We start from the raw sequence: 24,652 nt of genomic DNA, 5'->3' as shown, positions 1-24,652 counted from the left end.
GGCTGACCCTCAATGGGGTATGGGGTCCCCCTCCCTCTCCTGAAGGGGCTGACTCTCACTGGGGTATGGGGTCCCCCTCCCTCTCCCGAAGGGGCTGACTCTCACTGGGGTACGGGGTTCCCCCTCCCTCTCCCGAAGGGGCGGACCCTCACTGGGGTATGGGCTCTCCCTCCCTTTCCTGAAGGGGCTGACCCTCACTGGGGTATGGGGTCTCCCTCTCTTTCCTGAAGGGGCTGACCCTCACTGGGGTACGGGGTCCCCCTCCCTCTCCCGAAGGGGCTGACCCTCACTGGGGTACGGGGTCCCCCTCCCTCTACTGGCGGGGCTGACCCTCACTGGGGTATGGGGTCCCCCTCCCTCTCCAGAAGGGGCTGACCCTCACTGGGGTATGGGGTCCCCCTCCCTCTCCAGAAGGTGCTGACCCTCACTGGGGTACGGGGTCTCCCCCCCTCTCCTGAAGGGGCGGACCCTCACTGGGGTACAGGATCCCCCTCCCTCTCCCGAAGGGTCTGACTCTCACTGGGGTACGGGGTTCCCCCTCCCTCTCCAGAAGGGGCTGACTCTCAATGGGGTACGGGGTCCTCCTCCCTCTCCTGAAGGGGCTGACTCTCAATGGGGTATGGGGTCTCCCTCTCTTTCCTGAAGGGGCTGACTCTCACTGGGGTGCGGGGTCTCCCTCCCTTTCCTGAAGGGGCTGACTCTCACTGGGGTACAGGGTCCCCCTCCTGAAGGGGCTGACCCTCACTGGGGTACGGGGTCCCCCTCCTGAAGGGGCTGAGCCTCACTGGGGTACGGGGTCCCCCTCCTGAAGGGGCTGAGCCTCACTGGGGTGCGGGGTTCCCCTCCTGAAGGGGCTGAGCCTCACTGGGGTACGGGGTCCCCCTCCTGAAGGGGCTGAGCCTCACTGGGGTACGGGGTCCCCCTCCTGAAGGGGCTGACTCTCACTGGGGTACGGGGTCCCCCTCCTGAAGGGGCTGACTCTCACTGGGGTACGGGGTCCCCCACCTGAAGGGGCTGACTCACTTGGGTACAGGTCATTGTTGTGGTGTGATTTCTCTTTTCCCAGTGTTGATGCAGTGCCAGGCCAGGGTTGATGAGCATGGTGATGTCAGTAAACAGGTAAGTGACAAATCACACAGGAAGTTAGTTACCTCACTGCTTCAGTTTATCTTTCCGACAGGGAAATAACTGATTTATATTCAATTAAAATAGATACCGATTTTCGTTTTCCTAAAGAGTGTTTAAATCTGGGAATTTTATCCTATGTCCAAGCGAAAGTGATGACTTAGTGGTATTATTGCTGGACTGTTAATCCAGAGACCCCCAGGTAATGTTCTGGGGATGTGGGTTCAAATCCCACCACGGCAGCTGGTGGAATTTGAATTCAATGGGAAAAAACGTCTGATGATGACCATAAATCCATTGCTGATTGTCAGGGGGGAAATACCCAACTGGTTCACTAATATCCTTTAGGAAATGAAATTGCGGACCTTACCTGGTCTGGTCTACATGTGACTCCAGGCCCACAGCAATCTGATTGACTCCTTACTGCCCTCTGAGCAATCAGGGATGGGCAATAAATGCTGGTTTAGCTGGCTGCGCCCTTATCCGTGAATGAATAAAGAAAAAGAATATTCAAAATTTGTGAGATTTGTAGCTCGGGTGCTCGTTGTTGTGGTTCTGTCGGCCTAGCTGGGAATTTGTGTTGCAGACGTTTCGTCCCCTGTCTAGGTGACATTCTCAGTGCTTGGAAGCCTCCTGTGAAGCGCTTCTGTGATGTGAAAAAGAATATTGAAATGCCACAGAATAAAAGTAGTTTTTTTCCAGGCTGAAGATTCGGCTGGGAAGTAATTCTGAAGTTTGAAGGAGGTGAATGTTGTTCCTCTTTTCAAATAGGGTAATAGGGAAATCCCTGGAAATTACACACCAGTCAGTCTTATGTCTGTGGTCAGCAAAGTTTTGGAAAGAATTCTGAGGGATAGGATTTATGACTATTTGGAAAAGCATAGTGTGATTAAAGGCAGTCAGCGTGACTTTGTGAGGGGCAGGTCATGTCTCACTAATCTTATTGAGTTCTTTGAGGAGGTGTCAAGACAGGTCGACGATGGTCGAGCAGTGGATGTGGTGTATGTGGACTTCATCAAGACATTTGATACGGTTCCCCATGGTAGGATCATTCATGAAGTCAGGAAGTATGGGATATAGGGAGAGTTGGCTGTCTGGATTCAGAATTGGATGGCTGACAGAAGGCAGAGGGTGGTTGTAGATGGAAAGTATTCTGTCTGGAGGTCAGTGTTGAGTGGGGTCCCACAGGGCTCTGTTCTTGGGCCTCTGCTCTTTGTAGTTTTTGTAAATGACTTGGATGAGGAGTTTGAGGAGTGAGTTAGTAAATTTGCAGATGACACAAAGGTTAGAGGTGCCGTTGATAGTATCAAGGGCTATTGCAGGCTGCTGCGCGACATAGACAGGATGCAGAGCTGGGCTGAGAAATGGCAGATGGAGTTCAACCCGGATAAATGCGAAGTGATGTATTTTGGAAGGTCCAACTCGAATGTGAATATAGGATTAAATACAGGATTCTTGGCAGTGTGGAGAAACAGAGGGATCTTGATGTGGATCCCTAAAGTTGCCCCAAGTGGATAGGATTGTTAAGAAAGCACATGGTGTTTTGGCTTTCATTAACAGGGGGATCGAGTTTAAGAGCCGCGAGGTTTTGCTGCAGCTCTACAAGACCCTGGTAAGACCACACTTGGAATATTGTGTCCAGTTCTGGTCACCCTACTATAGGAAAGATACGGAGGCTTTGGAGAGGGTGCAAAGAAGGTTTACCAGGATGCTGCCTGGACTGGAGGGCTTGCCTTATGATGAGAGGTTGACTAAGCTCGGACTTTTCTCTCTGGAGAGCAGGAAGAGAGAAGACTTGATCGAGGTATACGAGGTAATGAAAGGCATGGATAGAGTCAATAGAGACATTTCTCCAGGGCATGATTGACTGGTACGAGGGATCATAGTTTGAAGATATTAGGAGGAAGGTATAAAGGAGACATCAGAGGTAGGTTCTTTATGCAGAGAGTTGTGAATGCATGGAATGCGTTGCTAGCCATGGTGGTGGGAGCAGAGTCATTTAAGCAACTGCTGGACATGCAAATGGATAGCAGTGAGTTGAGGGGTGTGTAGGTTAAGTTATTTTATTTTACGTTAAGATTAATCCTCGGCACAACATAGTGGGCCAAAGGGCCTGTTCTGTGCTGCACTTTTCTATGTTCTATATGTTCTATTATGTAATGAGGGTAATTTATTGAGCATTTCCAACGAGACTAGAAGAGTTAATGACTCCATGGGAGGTTGAAATTTGTGGAAATCAGTACTGTGTACCCTACAGAGGAGCACAGTCATTGACTCTAATTTTTCAATGTTTCTGTTAGCTCTGCATGTGCAGTCTCCTCTCATTGATAACGCAAATGGAGTCACTCTTGTTAAACTTGGGAATGTGGATCCAAACATACGCTCAGTAATCCATGTGCATTTAGAACTGCTGGTGCTGTGGTTATGTTCCTGCTGCAGTAATCCAGATGCCTGAACTTGTTGAGTCCTGAGCTGCTTCTGTGCTAATGCAACATGAGCAGTTCGCAAATTTGATGTCACCTTGAAAGAAAATCTGCACTGAAAGTCTGAGGGATCAGGAGCAGTGACCAGAAAGATCCTACCTAAAAACCGCTCATTCAAGTGCGGTTTGATTGTTCTCACTTGAGACTGTGGGTATTGCTGGCTGGGCTAACCTTACTCCTGTCCCAAGTTGCCCTGGAATAGGTGGTAGTGAGCTGCCTTCTTGATCCACTGTAGTCTTTGGGTGTCAATACAACCACAACACTGTTAGAGAGAAGATTCAAGATTTCAAACTAGTGACAGCGAAGGATCACCAATATATTTCCACCTCAGGATTCTATATCTCCTGGAGGGGAGCTTTCAGGGAATTGTGTTGCCATTGCAACTCTGCCTTCCAGAAGGGCATCAGCAAGTTGGTGGAGTTGGCAGGTTAGGGTGATCGCAGAGTAGTGTGAATGATGCACTTTGGTCAGAAGAGCATTGAAAGACAATATAAAATAGGGCATATAATTCTAAAGGGTGTGCAGGAGCAGAGGGAGGTGGGTGTATATATGCACAGATCATTGAAGGAGGCAGGATAGGGGGAGCGAGCAGTAATAGGGGCATAGCATACAAGAGCGAGGAGGTGATGTGGAACTTGTACAAGACACTTGTTTAACCTCAGCCGGAGTGTGTACAGCTGTAGACACCACACTATAGGAAGGTTTGGAAAGAGTTGAGGAAAGGTTTATGAGGAAAGGTTCCAGGAATGAACAAATTCAGTAATGTGGGACAGCTCTCCTTGGAGCGAAGAAGGCTGAGAGGCGATCTGATTGAGGCTTTCAGAATCATGAGTGGGCTGGACAGTGTAGATAGTGTGAAGCTGTTTCTGCTTGTGAAAGTCACAAGAACAAGAGGATGTAGGTTTAAAGTGATGTGCAAACAAAGTAAGGGTGATGTGAGAAATAAAATTAATCCAGTGAGTAGTTTGGGTGTGGGGAACCCACTGCCTGGAAATGTGGTGGAGGCAGGTTCAGTTGAGGGCATTCAAGAGGGGCATTGGATGGTTATTTGGATAGAAATGGTGTGCAGGGATGGGGGAAAGCAGGAGATTGGCACTAGGGAATAGAACTGCACACAATGGGCTGAGTGGCTTCATTCTGCACTATAACACTTGTGATTTGTAAATATTTGTGACTATATATGTGAGATATTGTTGATACAATACCAATTCTACAGTACCCTCAGTTCCAGCAGTTGTAGTATTTTGCTATTATAAGATGTCTGATTGGCTGGACACTAGATATCTGGATATTACCAAGGAGCAATAGATGCGTGGAGGCTGACACAAAGGAGTAAGGACATAGAAAACTTGAATTTATAAAGCACTTCCAAATATGTCAAAATGTCTCAAGGTGCTTTACAAGTGTGTTATCCAGTAGGATTTGACACTGATCTCACAAGGAAGTGGTGGACGTGGGTACGTTGACATTTCCCGAGGAAGTGGTGGATGTGGGTACATTTCCTGAGGGAGTGGTGGATGTGGGAAGATTTCCCGAGGACGTGGGAGATGTGGGTACGTTGACATTTCCCGAGGAAGTGGTGGATGTGGGTACATTTCCCAAGAAAGTGGTGGAGGTGAGTACGTTGACATTTCCCAAGGAAGTGGTGGATATGGATATGTTGACATGTCCTGAGGAAGTGGTGGATGTGGGTACATTGACATTTCTCGAGGATGTGGGTATGTTGACATTTCCCGAGGAAATGGTGAATGTGGGTACACTTCCTGAGGGAGTGGTGGTTGTGGGTATGTTGACGTTTCCCGAGAAAGTGGTGGATGTGGGTACATTTCCTGAGGAAGTGGTGGATGTGGGTACATTTCCCGAGAAAGTGGTGGATGTGACTACATTTACAATGTGAAAGACCTTTGAATAAGATGATTGGGGAAGGTTTAGGGGGATATGGGCCAGGAGCAGGCAGGTGGGTCTAGTTTAGTTTGGGATTATTAAAACCAGAAGAACTGTGGATATTGTAAATCAGGAACAAAAACAGAAGTTACTGGAAAAGGGCAGCAGGTCTGGATGCCTCTGCTAAGTGAAATCCTCCATTCCTGATGAAGGGCTTTTGCCCGAAACATCGGTTTTCCTGCTTCTCGGATGCTGCCTGACCTGCTGTGCTTTTCCAGCCCCACTCTAATCTAGACTAAAGTGAAATCTGTTAATTGCCAACAATCAGTTTGGCAATTAACAGATTGCCATGTCTCTTATTAACACGCAGCTAGTAAATGTGATGCCCATCATCTGATTTTACATATCCATGCCTACTAACCAGAAAGTGGTCATGAAACTTTTAATGTGTGAAAATCCATAATATCTGCTGTAACGAGCCTCAAAGAATATCTGAAGAATACCTTGCAGAAGAGAGAAGGTGGAGTGAGAGCCACCAGCCTGTGCTGATGCTGGAAAAGCAAAGCAGGATTATTTCATTGGAGAAAAGAAGGTTTAGGGGTGACTTGATAGAGGTGTACAAGATGATTAGGGGTTTAGATAGGGTTGACCATGAGAACCTTTTTCCACGTATGGAGTCAGCTATTACGAGGGGGCATAGCTTTAAATTAAGGGGTGGTAGGTATAGGACAGATGTTAGGAGTAGATTCTTTACTCAGCGAGTCGTGAGTTCATGGAATACCCTGCCAGTAGCAGTGGTGGACTCTCCCTCTTTATGGGCATTTAAACGGGCATTGGATAAGCATATGGAGGATAGTGGGCTAGTGTAGGTTAGGGGGACTTGGATCGGTGCAACATTGTGGGCCAAAGGGCCTGTACTGTGCTGTATTCTTCTATGTTCTAAATCAGCATTAACATTTTGGGTCCAGAACTGTTTGGGTCCAGAATTACTCAGAACTGTTAATTCTGATATCTCTTCACAAATGCTGAGTTTTTCCAGCACCTGTTTTTGCTTGTAGTTTGGGATTATGCTTGGCATGGACTGGTTGGACTGAAGAGTCTGTTTCCATGCTGTATAACCTCAGGAAATATTAGGACAGGTTGGGGAAAGAGATTGGTTTTTTAAGGACCAGCTGTCAGAGAAAAATGAGCTGGAGAGGTTTGGGAATTTAATTCCAGAACCTCTGGCCCCGGGAGCTGGAAGACTGAGGTTAATGGTCAATGCAGAATAATCAGGAATGCTCGTAAGATCGGAGTTTGAGGAGTTCTGTGATAGGGGGAAAGCAAGGCCATTGAGGGATTGGAAAACTAGAGTGTGAAATTAAAATCCTCATTTCACTGTGGTAGGTCAGCAAGCGCAGGCCGAGGTGGGAAGATGATGTACTCTGAGGGAGGACATGGACAGCAGAGGTGAGCACGCGCTCAACTTTATAGAGGATAGAATATGGGACCTTCACTCTTTCTGCAAAGACAGTGGGTGTAAAAGGGTTTTCTTTAGGCAAGAGCTGACTACAGAAGATTTGAAAAAGAGAAGGATGTTTGCAAGATTAAAAAGTTATTGATGACTTAATGTAAATCATTGATCATCAGGTCTGGAGTCAACTATTGTGGGCAGAAGAATATTAAATTGTGTGTGTGGTGTTTCATTTGTCAGTCACGTTGAGTGTGGGTAGAAACCTAAACTATTAAACACAATAGAGACAGCTCTGAACTCCTGGCCCTGGCTTCATGTGTTCTGGTAAATACTGGGAATTATTTTGTTTTTCTCCTTGTCCTAAAATAAAACCATCAATTCCAACAAATTTGATGAATCAGAATTTATTACGTTAAAAGTGCAGCAACAAGAATAGCTTGTGTTTTATTCTGTTAGACAATCAGCCCAGGACCTTGTGTCAACCACACTGCTGAACAAACAACTCAGCATTGCAAACCTTTCCCCTCAAACTTGTTTCGGGTCTCGATTCGGGAATGAAATGAAATTCTCTTGGTGGTGGATGATTTTAAGAGCAAGAAATAACTGCAGCAGTGGGAGAGATAGTCTGCTCTGCTAACAGTAACATAGACTCCAACTTCACCCTTCCAATTCATTCCTAAATTCCATCATTCCCAAAATTCTCTTGTTTTCTTCTTGAATATATTCACAGTTCTCTGGAGTAAAGAATTCGAAAGATTCTCAACCCTTCGAAGAAATTTCTCCTTATTTCAGTTCTAAATGACCGACTCCTTATCCTGATCCCATCTTTTAAATCTTGACTAATGTAAAACAACCTTTCCTATCTACCCCACTTGGTTTTGTATCATTTTCACTGAGATTACTGCTCACCCCTCTGGAGAGAATCTGGCCCCTGTTTATTTGATCCTTCATGGGCCAATTCCCTCATCTCTGGGATCAACCTCGTGAGCCTTTGCCATCTGTGAGTATTTGTGTACCCTTCTATCTGGATGCATCATGGCTTAGTACGGAAACTGCTCTGCCCAGGACCGTAAGAAAGCACTGAAGGTTGTGAACACAGCTCAGTCCATCCCATTGACTCCATCTACACTTCTCTTTGCCTTGGAAAGGCAGCCCAGCCAACATCATCAAAGACCTCTTCCAACCTCTTCCATCAGGCAAAAGCTTAAAAGATGCACATGCCAACAGGTTCAAGAACAGCTTCTTCCCGCTGTTATTAGATTTCTGAATGGACCTCTCAAATTTCAAATCTAATGTTGACCCTGCTCTTTGTGCACTTTCTCTGGCCGAACATTGTATTCCTCGCCGCGTTCAATCACTCCATGATCTTTGTATGTTATGATCTGCTTGTACTGCACGCAAAACAAAGCTTTTCACTGTACTCTGATAAGTAACATTAATAAATCTAATTAAAAAGAAAAAAAAACCCTTCCTTTAATGTAGGAACAGGGGTAGGCCATTCAGTCCATTGAACCTATCCCACCACTCACCGTAATCACGGCTGATTGAACACTTCATGCTTTTTCCCCACCCCATTCCCATTACTCAGTGCATCACTGGTAATCAGAAATCTATCATGCTTTATCTTATACAGACTCAAAGACTGAGCTCCGCAGCCCCCTGTGGTAAAGAATTCCAAAGACACACAACCCTTTGAGTAAAAGAAATTCTCTTCATCTCAGACCAAAGTGACATCCCCTTTATTAATAAATTGTTCCCCCTGGTTCTAGACTCCCCATCCAGCGTCAACAGTTGCAACTTCCCTGTCTATCCCTTGAAGTAATTTGTAGGTTTCAATGAGATCACCTCGCATTCTTTTGGAATTTTAAGTGAATCCAGGCTCAGTTTGTCCAATCTCTCCATAGGACAGTCCTGGCACTATTCCAGGAGTCACCTCAACAAAATCTGAAATAATTACAGTAAGACTTTGTCTAAAACCCCATCCCTTTATAATAAAGGCTCATGCTCCATTTGCCTTCCTCATTGCTTGCTGTCTCTGTGAGAGATTCCTTCAATGACAACTGTTGTTTATTTTAGATTAGATTACCTACAGTGTGGAAACAGGCCCTTCGGCCCAACAAGTCCACACCGACCCGCCGAAGCGCAACCCACCCATACCCCCTACATCTAACACTACGGGCAATTTAGCATAGCCAATTCACCTGACCTGCACCTCTTTGGATTGTGGGAGGAAACCGGAGCAACCTGAGGAAACCCACGCAGACTCAGGGAGAATGTGCAAACTCCACACAGTCAGTCACCTGAGGTGGGATTTGAACCCGGGTCTCTGGCGCTGTGAGGCAGCAGTGCTAACCACTGTGCCACCGTGCCACCCCAAATTTCTAACCAATAAAAAAAAATTTGTTTCTCGGTTCTACTGAGGATTGTTAGACATTCCCTGACAATTGGCTGATGTTTCTCTGTCATTTGAGATAAAGATGTAATTGTACCGATGACTGACACCTCCTGGGTGGAGTTGGACATAGGAATATGAAAGAATCAAACCTCAAGCCACAGCTGCCATCTTTGTAAACACATTGAAGTGTCACTTTCACCATCACACACCGGAGAAGTCAAATCACCAGGAGGTCACACAAGGTTAAGGTGATGTCCTGCTGCTATTAGAATGGTGGCTCAGTGGTTAGCACTGCTGCCTCACAGTACCAGGGTCCCAGGTTCGGGTGACTGTCTGTGTGGAGTTTGCACATTCTCCCTGTGTCTGCGTGGGTTTCCTCCGGGTGCTCCGGTTTCCTCCCACAATCCAACGATGTGCAGGTCAGGTGAGTTGGCCATGCTAAATTGCCCATAGCGTTAGTGTTAGGAGGGAAATGATTCTGGATGGGTTACTCTTCGGAGGGTTGGTGTGGACTGGTTGGGCCAAAGGGCCTGTTTCCACACTGTAAGGAATCTAATCTCTCCTTATCACTTGCCTATTCATCCAGAAAACCAGGGTCTGGGGACCTGGGTTTGAATCCTGCCATGACAGATAGTGACATTTGAATTTAATAAAAATCTGGCATTAACATTCTAATGATGACCAATGCTAATTGTCATACATCCCCATCTGGTTCACTAACGTCTTTTAGGGAAAGAAATCTTCTGTCCTTGCCGAGGCTGGTCTACACGTGACTCCAGACCCACAGCAATGTGGTTGACTCTCCATTGTCATCTGAGTAATTAGGGATCTGCAATAAATGCTGGCCTGGTCAGTAACGTTCTCATCCTGTGAATGAATTTTTAAAAAGTCAAGAGATGTGTTGAGGCTGTGAATTGATCTCCATGGGACTGAAGAAGCAATTGCAGTAATGTCCCTGTGATGGTTTCTCTGGAGAGGAATGTGTGACAATACTCTGTAAAGGTCATCCAGGAATTTAAGATCGGAAAGATCAGATCTTAATCCTGTTGGAGCATTCAGGTCACGGCTGAGATGTACCTTAACTCCATTTCCCTACCGTTGTTCCTTATCCAATGAAGACCGCACTCTCAGATTGGATATCAGACCCTGGCTGATCGATAACATGATCTCAGCGCCTCCGTTAGTATCAATACCAAAACACACTTGCACTAAGGTTGGTCAGGCTTAGTTTTGAGGTTTCCAATGAACTCCTGGTTTCTCCAGATGTTTGAGGGAAGAGTATTCCAAATTTTCACTGCCCCTTGAAAGACTTCCTGACCTCACCTCTAAGCCATTACACTCCAACGTCCACACCCAAACCCCTTCCTCCCCCTGACCAAAGAAAACAGTCTCCCTCTATCTACATCTCATCCTCTCAATCACCATCTAACTTAGACCTTCTGGCTTGAGTTAAGCTTCAGAGCTTGAAGGAATACCAAATCCGACTTTTCAAATGAATGTGAGCCCATGGTATCTGATGAGTTTATGAATTTGCACAAGAGACAATGATTTGGAAGGTTCTGGAATAACTGAGATTATAGACTGAGAGGACAATAACCTAGAAGTCAGAGAAGTCAATCCTGGAAGGTCAGGAGTCGTGATCTATTGAAGACTTGATTCCAGGCTTATATCAGCAGCAGGCAAGTGGACAACTACCTGGGACTGGTGTAAATTCTGAGCATTAATGTTATTTTGTTTCGGGACTGAAGGCCTAAGTCACCATGAAGCAACAGATAATTATCCCAGGCATTACAGAGTTTCTGCCTCAGGGTTAGTGATCACCAAGTCTAGCTCCCCATCCTCCCTAGATCAGGCCATCATTAAAAAATCCCCATAGAAGGAGGAGGAGGCCTCTCAGCCCTTCAAGCCAGTTCGACATTCACTGAGACATAAACTACTGCCAACAGTTTAGGAAACAGACCCGTCACTGGCTAAATTCTCAGAGCAGTTCATACCGACAACAATAGGCCACTCGGCCCTTCGAGCTTGCTCCGCCATTTGATCTGATTTTAATCCCAGCTCTATATTCCTCCACACAATCTTCCATTCCCCTCGGTAATCAGGATTCTATTTCCCTCTGCCTTCAAAATACATACAGATTCTGTACTCACTGCCTCCTGGGGAAGGAAATTCTGAAGAAAATAATGTTTTCTCCTCTCTGGTTTAAACCTCCTCATTTTTAAGTAATGACCCTCTAGTTCTGGCTTCTCCCACAAGGGGAAACATCATTTTTACATTCACCTAGTCAAGTCCCCTCAAGATCTGATGTGTTTCAATTAAAATCACCTCTGGATGCCACTCTGGGACAATCCTGTTTGAGATAGGGAGTGAGATCTGCAATTCATCTTGGCATGAACAACCATCAAGAGGGAGCTGTCCCTGGGTGAATGAAACCTGCCCAAGTCAGAGCACCAACAGCTCTCCCTGCCCCAGACACCACCAGAGTGAAGGGAGACAGAGGTACCTGGGCAGGAGGGGAGGTTGGTATAGGAGACATGGGTTTGAGATTTGTGTGTTCCAATCTCTCTTTTATAGAATTATGGAATCCTACAGTGTGAAAACAGGCCTTTTGGCCCAACAAGTCCACACTGACCCTCTGAAGAGTACTCCACCCAATCATTCCCCATTTTCTACATCTATCCCTGACTGACACACCCTGAACACTTTGGACAATTTAGCCTGGCCAATTCACCCTAACCTGCACATTTTTGGACTGTGGGAGGAAACCAAAAAACCCAGAAGAAACCCACGCAGACACAGGGAGAATGTGCAAACTCCACACAGACAGTGGCCTAGGCTGGAATCGAACTTGGATCCCTGGTGCTGTGAGGCAGCAGTGCTAACCACTGAGCCACCATGCCTTCCCTTCATCTATCACAGGAGGATGTCTAGTCTAGCACTGAGTGACCAGGCATTTTCAAAGTTTATTCTTGGGATGTGGATATTGGTGAGAAGCCTGGGACTGGAGAGTCTTTTCCCCGAGCAAACCTGTTGTCAATGATTATTATAATGGGTGACATCTGCAGGCCACTGCAGTCACTGGTCACATGTAGTCGGTGCACAGATGCTGGAATCAGAGGGAGGGATAGTTGGATGCATCCAGCTCCAGGAAATCTGCAACACCTTCCAAAACAAACAGAAGAAATGATCTTTCCCACAAGAATGACGCCAACCCCCTGCCCACAGCACACCCCCATCACCGACGCTCAGTAGCAGCAGTGTGTACCATCTACAAGATGCACTGTAGAAACTCACCAAAGACCCTCAGGCAGCACCTTCCAAACCAATAACCACTTCCATCTAGAAGGGAAAGGGCAGCAGATACATGGGAACATCACCCCCTGCAAGTTCCCTCCGAGCCACTCACCATCCTGACTTGGAAATATATCGCCGTTCCTTCACAGTCGTTGGGTCAAAATCCTGGAATCCCCTCCCGAAGGGCATTTTGGGTCAACCCACAGCACATGGACTGCAGCGGGTCAAGAAGGCAGCTCACCCCCACCTTCTCAAGTGGTTTGGAAGGTGCTGTCTAAGGACCTTTAGCAAATGTTTCATCTTGTAGATAGTGCACACTGCTGCCACTGAGCGTCAGTGGTGGAGGGAGTAGATATTTGTGGAAGTGGTGCCAATCAAGTGACTGTTTTGACCCTGGATAGTATCGAGCTTCTTGAGTGTTGTTGGAGCTGCACCCATCCAGGCAACACTCAAGAAACTCAACACTACGTCTTCTCACTGAGGTGAAGTGATGTTTCAACGAGAGTTACTTTCACTTTCTCATGCAATATTCAGGTGGCCATTCAGTCTCCACCACAGCCAAGAGACAATCCTATTGGCTCGAGTGAAAACACCTCTCAGTATGTCACCTCGTCCTGAGTGTCAGTCGGGTAACTGAGTGTGAGGGAGGATAATGTGTGGGGGAGGGTGATGGAGGAAACAAGGAGAGAGGCACCTCAGAGACTGTCTTACTCAGGCTGGACAGCGAGAGAGACAGAGTGGTCACGGCTCAGAGTGAGGGAGAGAATGGTCAAGGCAGAGGGATAGAGAGAGAGAGAGAAAGTGTGAGTGTGTGTGAGAGAGAGAGAGAGACAGTGTGGTCAGGGCAGAGAGAGAGAGGGGAAGAGAGTGGTCAAGGCATTGAGAGAGAGTGAGAGTGAGAGGGGAAGAGAGAGTGTGTGGTCAAGGCAGTGAGAGAGAGAGAGAGCGTGGTCAGGGCAAAGAGAAACAGAGAGTGGTCAAGGGAGTGAGAGAGAGGGTGCAGGTTTCCTGGCTGAATAGCTGTCATTTTGAGAGAGCATTGTCACAGAGAGAGAGGAGTGAAGATTTGCAATGGGAGGAGCGAAGATTTTGTTGTTAAACATGAAACCAGTTGAGGTTTGAACTCTGCCGTTGTCTGGCTCACACTCCTCATGCATCCACTATGAATCCCGAGGTTCCGACAGGGGACAGTTTTCTGGAAGGATTGTCATCGCAGTTTCTCCAGCCACTTGCTCCACTGCAGCCTGCATCGCTGACTGCACAATACAGGAGGCTGTGTGAAGTAAGGCTGCCTCCTGGCTCCCTGCTCCAGGAACAACATCACTCAGAGGGTCAGTGTCTCCTTGCCCATCTGCTGCCCAGCACCCCTCCTCTGACAAGCCATCCCAATTCACACGGTGATGACCTTGACATCCAGCAGTAACATCTTCCTCAGAGCAGCTGGGGGAACGGACAGAGCCACAGTCGGGGGGAGCAGTGGCTCTAACAATGTTTATTCCTTGTTCAATAAATCCCAGTGATGTCCCAGTCGCACCCACCTGCACATCTTGTACTTGCTTAGTGTTACCATTTGGAGAGAAGCAGCCAGGATTTGTGGTCTTCCTGATGCTTAACTCAGTGAGATTGCACCATTGCTGTTCAGCTGACTCCTGGATTGGATTCTGTGCAGCCTTCTCAATGGTCAATGGCTCTGGGGATGTTTCTTCCTTTGTCAATGGGAGTGATTGCAACAGAATGGTGCTTGGCCTTTGCAAATCAGCACGTTCTATTGGAGCGAGTCTGGAATCAGACTGCATTCCCCTCGCCAGCTCTTGTCTCTCTGTCTCGATAACAGGTCCTAAAGCATCTAGAGTCAACTTTTCCTGTAAATGACCTGGAAACCCATCAGTGCCCAGAGGGTAAGATGGGTTTACTTTGGCACTGCCAATCTCACATTGCATTCCCTGTGGTATCAATGGCACAAACTCAAAGTCACATGACCACTGGCTGCCATCTTGTCTGCTATCAACCAATGTCTCTTGCCCATTGTCATTGGAAAGCTCCACCTCATCCTGAGATGTTGCTGGGGGAGATCCTTTGATCATGACTCTCTCTTCCACCCTGTCCCAGTGGATCTCAGCCTGGGAATCCTTAGAGGCATCTGGTACTGAAGGATCTTGGTGCTTATTCAGTGACACGGCCACCGTTTGGGAATGAAGGGTTTCATTATCTGCATGTGGGGGACTTGAGCAATAGGCAGCTGCCTCGGAATTTTCACTTGGACTCCGGTCTCCCTCCTCTCCGATTTGCTTTCTGAGCGATGCCTTTGAGTCGGATGAGGCAGTTAGTTCAGATTCCTGGGAATCCGGTAGGATTCCGGTCTCCGACTGGTTCTGGCTGCCTGAGAGATCAGTGTTTCTCTCGGCGAAACTTCTCCAGTCCTTTCTCGACTTCATGAGGTACCTGAAGGAAGCCCAGCCGCTGGACCTTCTCCTCAGCTTGGAGCGACTGCCCGATCTCTGAAACTCCGGTTCCCCTTCCTGGAGGGCTGCTTTGGGTTCACTGGGATCTTCCTGGGCTTGAGCACTGAGGCCAGGCCCTCTTGGTGAGGAGAGGTTCGAGTCGCAGCCTGCAGTACTGTGCCAGGGGGGTCCAGGAACGTCTCCCTGACACTCAGCTATCTGTGCAGGAAGGCAGCTCCGGCCCTCCCTCTCAGCCTTGATCAGAGTCTGAGCCACTCGCTGACCATTCGGAGACCCTTCCTCCTCCTCCTCCTCCTCTTGGTGCTGTCTCGTTTTCTTCACACAGATCAGAGATCTCCAGGCAGTGCCTGACCCCCTCACTCCCTTGGTCCACCTCTTCCTTCTCACTCTCGCTCCCTTCCCCGATTTGATTCCGTGTTTGACAGGGGCCTGGATCAGGGGGCCTTCCTGTCCTCTGACCCCGGGCTTGCTCAGTGAGGAATGACACACCTTTCCTTCATCTTCCTCTCCTGGATATCCACTCGCCACACTCTCTTCAAAGACTGAATCATCAATCCCTGGGGTCATGGACCACGCTGAGACATTGGGAACCTCAGAACGGTTGCCCCTCGTCCAGGCTCCAGTTGCCTCATCCTCCTGGAGGTCAGAGGTGGTCACTCCAGCCTGATTCCTCCGAAACCTGCAATTGCCCTCCATCCCGCCTTGGCTTCCCTTTGGATGATCTCCTTTCTTGGTTTTCATGAGGAATAACTTGGGAGGGCCTCCTCTGGTTAGCTTCCTCACCAATCCAGTCTTTGCCTTGTACTTGTTCATGACAGCTGAGGATTATGGGATAGTCACCTCCATCTGGCTTGTACCTTCACCGCAATTTCAGGTTATGGTCACACCCTGAGGGGGGTTTTCTCATCTACCCCAGACACACGTTAACATCTCTCTGATCAGTGATCACTTTCCGTTTAATCTCAGACCTGGAAAAAGAATGGTCACTTAGTACAACATTAAGACCACGGCTTAGAACTGGAAACCTGAAATAAAAGGCAGATTGCTGGAGGAGCTCTGTGGAGAGAGAGACTAGGTTGATGTCTCAGCTTAATGACCTTTCAATGGAACATCCCAAAGACAGACAGTCACACCAGCCAATGGTACCTAGGAATTCTACAGCACAGCAACAGGCCACTCGACCCATCATATCTGTGCCCATTCCAAATACTCCCACCTCCTCAGCGAAAACTCTGGGCTGCTTTCCCTCTCAATGTTAATTCAATTCCTTTTGAAAGTTATTGTTGAGTCTTTCTGGCTTTATGAAAGGCAATTCATGCTAAGCAATTTTCCTGCAGTGTTTTTCTGAGGATGTGACTAATGGAGTGGATAAGGGATGTGGTGGATCTGGATTTTCAGAGGGTTTTTTGAAGAGGTCCCCTATAAGAGGTTGGTGGACCAAGCTAACGCACAGGGGGTGGGGGAGGGAGATGGGATCAGGGGTGATATTTTATCATGGATGGAGGATTGGTTCTCAGACAGAAACAGAGAGTGGGTGTAAATGGGTCTTTTTCTGGTTGGACAGGCAGTGACGAGTGGGGTTCCACAGGGATCAGTACTTGGGCCCCAGCTCCTCATGGTTTATATCAATGACCTGGATGAGGGAACTGAATACAACATTCCAAATTTGCCAACGACACAAGTTTGGTGGGTGGGATTGTGAGGAGAGTGCAAGGAGGCTTCAGGTGATTTAGACAAGTGAGTGAGTGGATAAACATGTGACAGATACAGCACAATGTGATTAAGTGTGACTTCCGTGTGAAACACAGCGAAAGCAGAGTATTATTTAAATAGTGATCTACTGGGAAGTGTGGATCTACAAAGAGACCTGAATGTCTGTGTTACACCAGCCAATGAAAGTAGACAGGCAGGAGCAGCAAGCTAACAAGAGGAGAAATGGCACACTGACTTTCATTACTCTGTCTATAACCTAGACAGGGAGAAAGTGAGGACCGCAATGCTGGAGATTAGAGTCGAGTGTGTGGTACTGGAAAAGCACAGCAGGTCAGGCAACGTCCGAGGAGCAGAAGGATCGACGTTTCGGGCTAAAGCCCTTCATCAGGAATAGGCACACTCAACTATAATCTAGACTGTCTGATTGTCATCTCTATGTCTGTACTCACTCCCTATAAACCCGTCATCACCTTAAACATATCTATGTGGTTACCTCTCAGTTGTCAATCTGAGGCTATTCACCAAGAAAAACAAACTCATTGATACCCAGCTGGCAATAACATGGCTAGAACTAGCCTGGCACAGAAGGCATTTGGTATGTTTCCTTTATTGGTCAGAGCATTGAGTACAGGAGTTGGGAGGTCATGTTGTGGCTGTACAGGACAGTGGTTAGGCCACTATTGGAATATTGCTTGCAATTCTGGTCTCTTTCCTATCGGAAAGATGTTGTGAAACTTGAAAGGGTTCAGAAAAGATTTACAAGGATGTTGCCAGAGTTGGAGGATTTGAGCTATGGGGAGAAGCTGAACAGGCTGGGGCTGTTTTCCCTGAAGCGTTGGAGGCTGAGGGGTGACTTTATAGACGTTTATAAAATTATGAGTGCATGGATAGGGTAAATAGACAAGGTCTTTTCCCTGGGATGGGGGAGTCCAGAACTAGAGGGCATAGGTTTAGGGTGAGAGGGGAAAGATATAAAAGAGACCTAAGGGGCAACGTTTTCATGCAGAGGATTGTGTGTGTGGGGAATGGGCTGTCAGAGGATGTGGTGGAGGCTGGTACAATTGCAACATTTAGATTAGATTAGATTAGATTACTTACAGTGTGGAAACAGGCCCTTCGGCCCAACAAATCCACACCGCTCTGCCGAAGCGCAACCCACCCATATCCCTACATTTATTCCTTACCTAACACAACGGGCAATTTAGCATGGCCAATTCACCTGACCTGCACATCTTTGGACTGTGGGAGGAAACCGGAGCACCCGGAGGAAACCCACGCAGACACGGTGGGAATGTGCAAACTCCACACAGTCAGTCACCTGAGGGGGGAATTGAACCCCGGTCTCTGGCGCTGTGAGGCAGCAGTGCTAACCACTGGGCCACCGTGCCGCCCACAAAAGGCATTTAAAAGGCATTTGGATGGGTATATGAATAGGAAGGGTTTGGAGGGATATGGCCCGGGTACTGGCAGGTGGGACTAGATTGGGTTGGGATATCTGGTCGGCATGGACGGGTTGGACCTAAGGGTCTGTTTCCGTGCTGTACATCCCTATAACTCTATGATTCTAAGTCACGTGTCAATAACAGCAGAGACAGGGAGGAGCAGATTGGGGGCAGATTTTGGAAAGGTGCAGAAGTAACAGGGTTGTTGTCATGGTGACTTTAACTTCCCTAATATTGATCAGAACCTCCTTAGTTCAAACAGTTTGGATGGAGCAGTTTTTGTCAGGTGACAACAGGAAGGGTTCCTGATGCAATATGTAGATAGTCCGACGAGAGAGGAGGTCATATTGGATTTGGTGTTTGGCAACGAACTAAGTCAGGAGTCAGAGCTCTTGGTGGGAGAGCATTTCAGTGATTGTGATCACAGTTCCCTGACCTTTACTGTACTATGGAGAGGGATAGGAGCAGACGGTATGGGAATGTATTTAATTGGGGGAGGCAGAATTACTATGCTATTAGGCAGGAACTGCTGCACCTAAATTGGGAACTGTTATGAAGATGTGGGTGTACTGTACCTTTAAGAGAGTTGAAGGAATTAGAGAGGCACAGAGAGTACTGGAAAATTTACAATGTAATGTTTGGTCCAGCAGCTAGCAGTACCAAGGATGCTATGAGAAAAAACAAATCAAATTCAAATTCAGCCAATCAGTTTAAATTATACCCCAAGATACCAAATTACAATCAAGTTTGAATTTGATATTTTGGCAATATTAAGACCCATGAAATGATCCATTGCTTTGGGGTATAAGACTGGGAAAATTGAACAGTTAGGGGAGAGCTGCCAAGCCACCAGCAGGTATTGACTGCCCACAGAATAGCTCTCTTAAAGGTACCTTTATCTATCAATGACCTGTGAAACAGAAATCCCTAAGAAGAAGGAAAGAAGACAGAGGAAGATACAAAGAGAAGATTCGACAGCTGGCTGGTTTTGAAATTTGAATACTTTGATAAATCTAATTGGGGGTTTTATCTGACCAGTATTATAGAAAGGCAAGTAAAAGATAGGTTAGAAGAGAAAATGAGGTCTGCAGATGCTCGAGATCAGAGATGGAAATGTGTTGCTGGAGAAGCGCAGCAGGTCAGGCAGCATCTAGGGAACAGGAGAATCGACGAGAAAGGCATTGTAAATGGTTGTTAGTTAATAATTTTCTGTTAGACTTTTAAGTAAAAATAAAGTTGTTAATTTTTACTTTAAACAGTGAACTTTGGGATAATTCTTGATCTCTTGAATTTTCACAGATTACTGCACAGGATAAATTTTTTCTGTGTTGCCGGTTTAAGTTAACGGGGGGGTTTACCCCGTGTCATAACAGGAACAGATGTTCTCAGGGAAATGCGGGACAGAAATGTGGAGGTTGTTGAGGGAGCACTTGCTGCAACTGCTGGACAGGTTTGTCCCACTGAGGCAAGGATGGGATGGCAGGGTAAAGGGATGACAAGAGATGTGGAAAATCACGAGGAAGAAGAAAGCTTACTTAAGGTTGAGGAGGCAAGGATCAGACAGGGGTCTAGAGGGGGGTTACAAGATAGCCCGGAAGGAATTGAAGAATGGACTGAGGAGAGTGGGAAGGGAGCATGAAAAAGCCTTAGTGGATAAGATGAAGGAAAACCCTCAGGCATTCCACACTTATGTGAGGAACAAGAGGACCTTCATCCCCTCCCCCACTGACCTATTGTACTCTATGCTACTCTCTCCCCACCCCCACCCTCCTCTAGCTTATCTCTCCACGCTTCAGGCTCTCTGCCTTTATTCCTGATGAAGGGCTTTTGCCCGAAAAGTCGATTTTACTGCTCCTCGGATGCTGCCTGAACTGCTGTGCTCTTCCAGCACCACTCTAATCCAGAATCTGGTTTCCAGCATCTGCAGTCATTGTTTTTACCTGAGGCTAGGGCCGATCAGGGATAGAGGAGGGAACTTGTGCCTGGAGTTGGAGGAAGTAGGGGAGGTCCTTAATGAATACTTTGCTTCAGTATTCACTACTGAGAGGGACCTTGCTGTTTCTGAGATCAGCATGAAACAATCAAAAACAGGTTGATGTTAGGAAGGAGGATGTGCTGAAAAGTTTGAAAACATAAGGATAGATAAGTCCCCTGGGCCAGAAGGGATATAACCAAGGTTACTATGGGGAGCGAGGGAAGAGACTGCTGGCCTTTGACGATGATCTTTGCATCCTCACTGTCCACTGGAGTAGTACCAGATGATTGGAGAGTGGCAAATGTTATTCCCGTGTTCAAGAGAGTGAATAGGGATAATGCTAGGAATTTTAGACCTGTCAGTTTTACATCAGTGGTGGGCAAAGTATTGGAGAGGATTCTGAGAGACAGGATTTATGATTATCTGGAAAGCCATAGTTTGATTAGAGATAGTCAGCATGGCTTTGTGAGGGGCAGGTCATGCCTCACAAGGATGTGACAAAATACATTGATGAAGGTAGAGCAGTGGATGTGGTGTATATGGATTTTAGCAACATGTTTGATAAGGTTCCCCATGGCAGGCTCATTCAGAAAGTATGGAGGCATGGGATACAGGGAAATGTGTCAGTCTGGAAACACCTTTTAGGGAAGGTAATAACCACAGGCAGGAGGAGGTCATTTAGCCCACCATTCAATACAATCCCAGCTGAGCTCACCTTGGCCTCAACTCCACTCTCCTGCCAGCTTCCGATAACCCTCCAACTAGCTCTGCGTCTGGTCTATATGTGACACCAATCCCACAGCAGCATGGTCAATGTTTAACTGCCCTGTGAGCAACTACAGAGGGGCAAGACATGTTCCCCCACCCCATTAGATGAATGATTTTTGAAACAAAAGTAGATTTGAGGGTTATCAAATCCGCTATGATCTCATTGAATGGAAGAGCAGACTCGATGGGCTGAATGGCCTACATCTCATGGGGCACACATTTTGATACTTACTGTCCCCAGACGGTCCGGATTATTACAATTCCGACTGCTTGATTAATCATTGGCTCTTTCAGCTTCGCTGCTTATGACCCATGACCCACCACCCTGTCCCTGGGCAGCTGTCCCCCAGGGAAACCTTCATCAGCTCCCCCCTCCCCCGATCAATGCCAAATATGGAGCCTTGCAGGGGTTGGGGAATGTTCAACAGTGAAACTTGTTTCTCATCCTTAAGGAACAGCTTCCACAAGGAGACAGAGAGAAGCCAGAGAGAGTAAGAGAGAGAGGGAGTGACAGAGAAAGAGAGAGAGAGAGAGAGAGAGATGGGAAGAGAGAGAGAGAGAGACAGAGAGAAAGGAGAGGGAGAAACAGGAGAGACAGAGAAACAAAGAGAGACAGATAGATAGACAGAGAAGGAGAAAGAGAGAGAGACAGAGAAGAAAAGGAAGACAGAGGGAAAGAGAGACACATGAGAGAAAGAGAGAGACAGAAAGAAAGAGATAGAGACACATGAGAGAATGAAACAGAGAAAGACGAGAGAGGGGGTGAGATACAGAGAGAGAGAAGGAAAAAGAGAGAGATAAAGAGGGAGAGACAGTGTGACAGAGATACACGAGAGAGACACACTTATAAAGAGACAGAGAGAGAGCAATAGACACAGTGGGAGAGAGACAGACACACACACAGACACAAGAGAGGGAGAGATGTTCAGAGATAAAGGAAAAGAGACAAAATGTGAGAGACAAAGAGAGACAGAGGGAGATGGAGTGAGAAAGAGAGACAGAGACACACAGAGTGCGATATGGGAGAGAGAGAAGGGGAGTTAAGAGAAGAGGGAGAGAGAGAGAGTGTGAGAGAGAGAGAAAGAGAGCTGGGGTTGAAACACAGAGAGAGTCCAGCCTGCCTCTGCTGGTCTGGTTTTAACTCAGTCCAGATGCTGTCGCTAACAGCTCGCCCCCTCTATCTCCGTGAAATTCATGAAACAGTGAGGTATTTAAATTGTTTTGAATCCATTAACACCGCCGCAGAAGTAGCTGAATTGTGAGTCGTCACCCTGCTGGGCACTGAAAATTAACACAGTTCAACTTTGCAAATGAGAATAATGGGAAGGTTCTGGTTCTCATGGGGATGGCCTCAACTGGGACCTTGGGGTCATGTCACACTACAGACGACCCCACTACACTATAGACTCAGACCCGCATGCACACACATACACAATACACACGTGCGCGCACACACACGCTCACACTCACATACACACGCGCGTGTACACACACATACGCACGCGCGCGCACACACGCTTGCACACGCACACACACCCGCGTGCTTGCGTACACACATGTGTGCACGCACACACGCATACACACATGTGCATGCATACACACATATATACACACACACGCGTGCGCACACGCACACCAGTGCGCACACGCACGCACACACACGCGCACACACATACACCTCTCATACACACACTCTCTCGGACACACAGATATACACCCTCCACACTCACAGTCAAGCACACACCCTCTCACAGGCTTAAACTCTGTCACACTCATACACACATTCTACCAAGCACGCACACACACAAACACACACTCTCACACTCACACTCACATGCACACACTCACACTCTCTCTCTCCCTCTCAGGCACACGCACACACACACACCACACACACACACAAGTCTTTGGGGTGAATTTATATTTGCAGATAAATTCTATTCTGCTCAAAAAATGCAGAATCTGCAGGCAGACAATCCATGTAATATTTATAAATTCAACCTTGGAAATAGAACCAGTCTGGCTCAAGATTGGGATACAGACAGACTCTCACCTCACACCTTTAATACATTGTCTGAGTGAGATGTCACCTTTTTTTAAATAAAACCTTAAGTTATCTTGAGAATGTAACTTGAAAGAAGTTCTGAGATGTACATATTATTGAACCAAAACCTGCAGCCCATTCTAAAAGATGAAAGACTTAACAACAATCTGGGTTTGTTTGATATATCATTTCAGTTGGATGACACTGTAATCTTTTGCTTCAAACTCTGTGTTTTATAGTCGTATTCTCCACCACCACCTGGTGAAGGGGCAGCGCTCCAAAAGCTAGTGCTTCCAAATAAACCTGTTGAACTACAACCTGGTGTTGTGTGATTTTTAACTAACTCTGAATGAACATTAAGTCAATAAGGAGACTTTGATGAAGCAAACAGAATGGATGGAGCTGCTGAAACAAGACCACACTGTTTATGGAGGAAGGCTACAACATGTGGGAAGGCCATTCTGCCCATTGTCTTTGTGCAAGCTCTTTTAAAGAGCTTGATAATTAGCCGCCACTCCTACTCTGTCCCTCCCAGCTCTGAGAAATTCTCCTGTTTAAGCGTTTACCCAAGTCCCTTTTGAAAGGTCCCATTGCAGATTATGGGTCACACCCTGCCCTTGCTGTTTTAATATTCTCTTCCCCTTCTCTGTGTCCCTCCAGTTACTACCCAAACACTCTATTTCTCAACTGGCCGTGGTTTTAAACCCGTGCACCTCCCCACAACCATCTCCGCTGGAGTCTGGGTTTTCACCTCACTCCTCAATTACCCCATTCCCACTGGGTCACCGAGATTGGGGGACAAAGACACTGTGTGAGTGTACGCAGGGTTTTGACCAATGGAGGTGTCTCAGCAAGGTGTGTTGCTTGGGTGTCTCCTGTACCACCTTCATTCCCCCCCCCCCGCACCCCTCCACCCCCAACGAATGGCCTCTTCACAGCTCCTGGAATTGTAACAGGATAAGGAATAGGATCAGGATTAGACCATTAGTACCCCCCTACCCCACCCCTCGGAGACAGCTGCTATCTTTCATTAACACCATGGTTGAGTTAATTGTACCTTCAATTCCACTCTCCCTTGACTTCCCCATTGATGATGGATCATGAATATTTTCATTGATAAAGCCCCCCCCCCCACCACCCTCTGCACCCATCTCTCCCTGGGGTAGACAATTCTAAAGATTCACTGCATCAGAGATGAAACATCTCCCCATTTCAATCTGGGGCAGGCTGTCAGGGGGTGGGGGGGCATCTGACTTTTACAATGTGCCCCTTCGTACCACAATCCCCCACAAGGAGAAACAATACCCACCCCAGCATCGACCCCGATAATCCCCCAGTAAAGTAATATCATTGTTCCTGTGGGATTCAGAGGGGAGAGCTCTCAACACCAGCACCCAGCACTAACAGCTATCTGCTACAGAAAGAAGGTGGAACCTCATCTATTGAATTGTGTTGGTTGTTACCTTTTTAAAGTTACAGGAGTTTCCAACCATCACAGTCAGTGCAACTGGTTCGATTCTCTAGCAGCCACTAAAACCTTCCAGCCACAGAGTTAGTGCTGTATCAGCACGATCACTAGATAGAGAGAGGGGGAGGGGGAGGGGGAGAGATAGA

General features: G+C 47.1%; 1 protein-coding gene across 1 annotated transcript in view; it reads right to left on the bottom strand.

Moving 5' to 3' along the window:
• Positions 1-13,560: 13,560 nt before the first annotated feature.
• Positions 13,561-24,652, bottom strand: part of LOC122553942 — an 11,720-nt gene continuing 628 nt past the window's right edge. Inside the window, exon 2 of the mRNA XM_043698445.1 lies at positions 13,561-16,064. Within this exon, the coding sequence (XP_043554380.1) occupies positions 13,795-15,909 (2,115 nt within the window). The 5' untranslated portion in view covers positions 15,910-16,064 and the 3' untranslated portion in view covers positions 13,561-13,794. The remainder of the gene's footprint in view (positions 16,065-24,652) is intronic.

The sequence above is a fragment of the Chiloscyllium plagiosum genome, chromosome 10, assembly GCF_004010195.1.
Source record: "Chiloscyllium plagiosum isolate BGI_BamShark_2017 chromosome 10, ASM401019v2, whole genome shotgun sequence".
Classification (NCBI taxonomy): domain Eukaryota; kingdom Metazoa; phylum Chordata; class Chondrichthyes; order Orectolobiformes; family Hemiscylliidae; genus Chiloscyllium; species Chiloscyllium plagiosum.
The sequence above is the reverse complement of the archived record's forward strand: the minus strand, read 5'-3'. Positions and strand labels throughout refer to the sequence as shown.